The 6,174-nt window shown below is 44.9% G+C and overlaps 1 protein-coding gene across 1 annotated transcript in view; it reads right to left on the bottom strand.

Moving 5' to 3' along the window:
• Window positions 1–1,512: 1,512 nt before the first annotated feature.
• The window catches only part of DUSP22 (dual specificity phosphatase 22), a gene marked incomplete at its 3' end in the record, with an annotated part of 79,762 nt that continues 75,100 nt past the window's right edge, over window positions 1,513–6,174 (bottom strand). The window contains exons 13-14 of the mRNA XM_080609970.1: window positions 3,485–3,597; window positions 1,513–1,656 (exon numbers count right to left, since the gene is read on the bottom strand). Coding sequence (XP_080466096.1) covers window positions 1,513–1,656; window positions 3,485–3,597 — 257 coding nt within the window. The remainder of the gene's footprint in view (window positions 1,657–3,484; window positions 3,598–6,174) is intronic.

Below are 6,174 nucleotides of genomic sequence, written 5' to 3'. Positions count from 1 at the left end.
CAGAAGCTCTGAAGGTCACCTAGAGCAGTGGTTTTTCATGTCTAAGAAAGAGGTCTCCCCTAAGAAAATCTTTAAGCCAGGAAAAACACTTCAAGTAACAAAGTAAAAACTATCTGTTAATTCTGCTTGGCACTATGGAGAAGAAGGAGGATAATATATCCCAAGAGAGTATGCATCTTTAAGATGTATAAATTCAAAGTCCCTAGAACACAAGTCTGCTGCCAGACCAAGTACTGGTTTTTCTTCCTCATTTAGAAAGTCAAGTGAAGTTATGTCTGTTAAGCATGGGGAGATCATGTTCTGGAGCTAGCTACTAAGAGCACACGGTCTGCTCGCGAGTGAGAAAACTTCACCGACGTGCATACCCAACAGATCTCTTCTCTTTGTAACAGCACCTTATCATTAAAAGCTGCAAATTGCATCAAATTCTGTGAAATTTTTGAAAACAAATGTTAAAACAAGTATTTCCTTGACTGTCTTAATACAGGAGGCCAAATGCTGCTCTCCTTGAACTCTCCCTTCATATTCATTTCAGTACCACTGGAAGAAAGCTCCAAGTGCACACAAAGAGCAGTGCTGGCTCTGTATAAGTCAGAGATAGTGCTAATTTTAACCTGGCTCGTGCATGTGACATAAAAAAAGGGCTAGCAGGACCATTTCTGTGCTATTTTCAAGGTCTATCAACTTAATTCTAATGCATATATATATATAATGCAAGTAGCCTTCAATTATAATAAAAATGTAATTTATTTCTAAACCTGCTCTCCGGGACTCTAGAATTTTAGTGGTTTATCCACTAAATTCACAAGTACTTCGAGTTGAATGGTTACTTTTCTTAACACAGTACCATAAATGCATCGCCTTAGAAACTGCTATTACGGGGGCTAATCCAGTAAGAACAGCAGGCAGCCACAAAATTCATTGTCAGGACAAATGTCAGTCAGGCACTAAAAAAAATACGTCTCTGAAGAATTGCATTGTTTTTTAAAAATACACGGAAATATTCTATACAAGAATATAGGCATCACACGAATCTAAATTTATAACCACTTACATGTATCAGCTAGTCTCAACAAATCGTCTACGTTTGCTACGCACCTATAGTAGCTACAGTTTCAAATTGGGAACACTGCAAATTTATGTACCTTCCCTGAGATCAGTAACCCAAAATAAATAGCCCTGCAAATGTAACAGTGTAAATGCTGGATTTAAGTCTTCGATAAGAATCAGTCCTCAAAACCCAAGGAGAACATTAAGCAAACGTAAACATAGCAATCATTTCGTCAGTTTTGAGTTATTCTCAGCAACAGTGGAACCTATGTGAGATGTAGCATCCAAACGTTGGAGACGCATCATTTGTATCATACAATATGGTTGTCCCAGTTCACTTTCCTATATTGAACCCCTGAACACTTCCAGCTGTGATGTGGATCTCCAAATTGCGATCCAGATCTGCTCCTCCACTCTGCATAATCCTTATAGTGCCTTTAAAAATACTCTTTTCTGAGGATCTTATTCTTGAATAGAGGAATGGCGAATAGATCTGTGATAATCCTCTGGACTAGCCACAAGTTCTGGTAAATCATAGCCTCTCAGAAGATGTCCACTGTTTTGTTGAGCAAAATAATACAGCTGCCTGGCAAACATTGGTTCAACCTTAAGAACAGACAAAATGTTAATCAGACACGTGACAAAATTTCATGCTCCTCATCTTAGTTAATCACAGAGGTTCTAACTTAAAGACAAAGCAGGACAAAACAGTTCTGCTTACCAGGATGGGAAAACTATCTCAGGAGCCTCACTACCTCTGCTTTAAGCTAAGCCTTGCCTGTTCTGCTGCCAGGTGCCTTGTTAAACTGCACACACTCCTTACTGCCATGACTTTTATTTAGAAGGGCACGACCAGTGACACAAACGATGTACTAGCAACGGCAGCCCTTTAGCTAGCCATTGAGTGATGCATATAGATCACACAATGTCTGTGGCCAGTCATCCAAATGCTTATGCAAAGTGCTGAAAGTCTCCTTTCATTGTAAAGTACTTTGAGGACTGAACTCTAAATGCTGGAGCCCCCAGGTAGATTGAGATACATTGCCAAATGACTCTGCGTGAAATCAGACTTCAGTCTAACACCAAGATTACTCTTGTTTCTGTTCATTCAAGCTGATGAGGAATCTGTTCAACCACCCTGAGAGATCTGTATGATTTAACACTGCCTTCACTTCTGTCTCTTCAGAAACCACTGTTTCATCTCAGGGCTTTGGGCTCTTAACACTGAATATTTAAGTTGCACACTGAGAAAAAGCACTTGAAGCTCACCTTACCCTTGGGATGAACAGGTTGGACAACTCTTCCCCACAATCCTCTCCTGCTGGTCAGCCAGCCCCTCCATGTTAAGATATGGGCTCCAGTTTGGAGGAAAAATATGCTGTCTCTGCTTCCTACCTCCGAGAAGGGATCGCTGCCTTGGAGCAGGCCCACCAATTCCCTTTCCCTTCCTTTTATCTGTATTTGGAGGCAGCTGAGCACCTTCTGTCCTGCCATGGGGGAGACGGGAAGGCAGCGGGGCAGGTGAGCCATATAGCTCCTGGGGCATAGCTGTTTGGTGGGACAATGGAGCCTCACCACCCCACAGGCTGGGACAGCCCAACAGATTGAACAGCAACTGGTAAGGGGGAAGCAAGCTCTGGAAAGAGCAAAAGGTACACAGAAAAGCTGCCAGGTCAGGAGCTGAAAAAGGGGGCTGGAGAGGGGATGCTACAAGGGAAGGATGGAAATCTGGAAAGCCAAAAAGGGAACAGTGGCTTTCAAAAAATCAAAGACACAGTTTTCCTCCCAGCAATTCAGTAAGTTAAGCCCTGCCACCAATGTGAGCATTACCAGCTCTCTTGCGGTTTTATGGGCCAATACAGCAAATTTAGAAAGTACCTGGTCTCAGTCTCCATCATCACCCTTTCTCAGATACCATCCTGAAAGACCAGCTTTGAGTGTGTGTGAACTGTGGCCAGTCAGCCCATGAGCCTTCCAGCTACCTTAACCCTGAAGCTGCATGGGCAGCTCCTGCATCCTGTAAGGGCTGAGGTCCCTGAGATCCAGGCTCTGGAGCACGTTTAGGTGCAGCAGTTGTGAAAACACCATGTCCTGCACTGACCTGGCAGCCCGAGGTGCTGTGCAACTAGGATGGTGATAACAATATGGCCAAGCTCTTCCAGGGTACCTTTCAGCTTTAGATTTTGAAGGGATGTGCAAGAAATTACGGATGAAGCTTATGCTCTACAGAGAGGGAAGTCAGGTCCTCAGCCCTACTGAGGACTACCACCCAGTCCTAGGCAGATCTGGGGATGCAACCCTGGTCTGGAAGGTGCCACATTTTCAAGAATTTATTACCTCACTCATAACCTACACAAGGTAGAAAAGCCTGACTGGCAGACTCATATACTCCACGGAATATGTTTCCTTGAGGTAAGGCAAAAGTCCTACTTACATGGGCCGTAATTAGTTTCCTCTGTCTCTGTGGATCTGGAAATTCCTCCCCAAAGCACAGAGCGACCTGGTATCTTGGCAGCGGACGTCCATGGTGAGCAAAGGCTTGCAGTTCTGGGAAGAGAGAAAAGAGACATGTTATGGATTAACCCCAGGAGGCAGGCAAGCACCATGCAGCTGCTCACTCACTCCCACCACCAGGATAGGACAGAAAGTTGGAAGGGCAAAAGTGAAAAAATTTGTGGGCTGAGATAAAGACAGTTTAATTGGTAACAGCAAACAAACAAACAAAAACACCCAAAAAACAACAACCCCAAAAAAAAAAAGACCAAACAAGACAAAGAAAAACAAGTGATGGAAAAAGTCATCGCTCCCATCGCTCACCACCAGCCAACCAACGTCCAGCCGGTCCTCAAGCAACAGCAACCACTGCAACCTCTGGCAAACCCTCTCCACAGTTTTACTGATGCCCACAAGGTCACATAGCAGGGAATATCCTTTTGGTAACCTCGGGTCAGCTGCCCCAGCTGTGTCCCCTCCCAGCCTCTTGTCCACTCCAGCTTACTTGCTGTGGGGGTAGAGTGAGAAACGGAGAAAGCCTTCACATTGTGCAAGCATTGTTCAGCATCAACTAAAACATCCCTGTGTTATCAGCACTGTTTTCAGCACAAACCCAAACCATAGCACCACATGGGCTGCTATGAAGAAAATTAACTCTGTCCCAGCCAAAACAGGTCCAGGCTGGTAAGAAAGACTTTGTGGATGGCTGAGCTCCAAATGGATGACCCTGGAGGACAACAGGAGGAGAAGTAACTCCAGGGGAGGATAAGGGAGGTCAGGTAAGGAGAATACACTGAGTTTGGAGACCTTCCCACAGATCAGGGGGAGCTAGGCACAAAACTGCGAATTTTCTATTTGCCTTGCCTCACAAGTCATTTCATATGCACAGACTGGGATGTCTTCCAATCGATGTTTCTATTTGGCCTCAACAGCAGAACCTTCTGGAGCAGATGCTGGCAGTAGCTGGGACCCACTCGAGCAGACACCCAACAGCAGGACTGAAGCCAATGGCTTAGTAGACCCAGAGACACAAAGTACTGCTAGGCATGAGATTCAGCCTCAGCTAGACACAGGCATGAAGCCACTGTCATCACTGAGCCTAGAGGGGGATGGGGAGGCAAGGGAAGGTGAAGGGCCTTATTTAAGCCATGCAGTGAGCTGGAAAAAGAGCCTGTATCTTCTGTGCTTCTGCACTCTTTTCACTAACCCACACCCTTGCACAAAGGGAAAATGTCAAGTGATATAATTATTCCAACAGTCAAAGTGTCTCCTATGAAGGATAGAAGGGGAGGCCTTCGTAAGAGACTTTCACGGGGACCAAGATCAGTGCTGTGTTTTAGACACTGTATATCCTTCCAGAAAAGAGAAAATTCCATCTATATATTCTCATTAAAGCCTGTGTTACATGCAGTATTTCTACATAGTTGATTGGTAAAGATTTCATTTTAATTTATACTTCTGTTCATGCTTTCTGGAAAAAGTTGAAATTAGTATTAAAACCAATGTCTCATAATGAAGCAATCTTATAATGAAGCTTTTCCCTGTTATACAGGGAAAGTCTTTGAACTTTGCATAACAAATGCATCTTCTCCCAAAATACACTCCTGCCATTTCTACTCCAACTGCAAGCTTTTCAGAACAAGGTATCAATGCAGTGACTATCACAGAGTGTCCCAACCCTGGTTTGGGACTACTGGTCTTACTGGGAGGGTTGGTTACAGTTGTAAAACAACAGACAGCCCACTTAGAACACAGTACATAGCTCTCCCTACAGTCTCCACCAGAACCTCCTAAAAGTGCTGTGGGCTTTCCACAGGTATGTCAGAATAGAAGAGAGATTTTCCATGGGGCCCTGCTTCCCTCCCTGCTGCCACAGGATGAGGCAGGATGATCCACCAAAGGCCAATCCAACCATACTGATAACAGGGAATTTCTTCCACCTTCCTCTTCCCTCCTGTTTCACTTGGTCTCAGCAATTCTCCTTATCCCGAACACTTGTGGGAGTGCCTCCTACTCTCCACCCAGCCCAATTTACTGTTCCTTACACAGTACTCCCCAGAGACCATCCACCTGGTTTCTGACTTACTGCCATTTTAGCCTTCTCAACAGTACAGGCTGCTCAACACAGGCCTTGATGCTCTGGTGCAGTTTGCACTGCAGGATAGAGCTCCTCAAAGGGGTCCACCTAGCTGTAGTCCATAGGAGTTAGCATCTGCCCTTTTCTCTGCTGTCCAAGATTTCCTCTCCTGGTAAAGATCTCCTGCCTCTCTTCCCAGGGAAGGCCCAGTTTCCTAACTGGGGGATCCCTAAGCTTGTCTGAACTCCGGGACCTCAGTATATCCAATTAACACGCAGATGTGATTCACCCAGGGCAAGTCACAAACCTAGCTGAGCATCAACACAGGCAAAAACTCACTTTGCACACACCGCAGACTATGACTCCAACCACATGGTTGGGTTTGCACAGGCACTGGTGCATAAGTAATTTAGGAGGGGGAAAAAGTAACTACTGCTTGAGCTTATCTTTGGGGTTAGATGTCTAAAAAGAGATGTCCTGTCAACCGTTTGGAAGAACCCAGAGTACATCTGAAAAACCACCTGAGAAAAGGGAAAGGGATTTCCAAAACCATC

Source organism: Psittacula echo (assembly GCF_963264785.1).
Source record: "Psittacula echo genome assembly, chromosome: 2".
Classification (NCBI taxonomy): domain Eukaryota; kingdom Metazoa; phylum Chordata; class Aves; order Psittaciformes; family Psittacidae; genus Psittacula; species Psittacula echo.
This window is presented reverse-complemented; position numbering and strand designations above follow the sequence as displayed.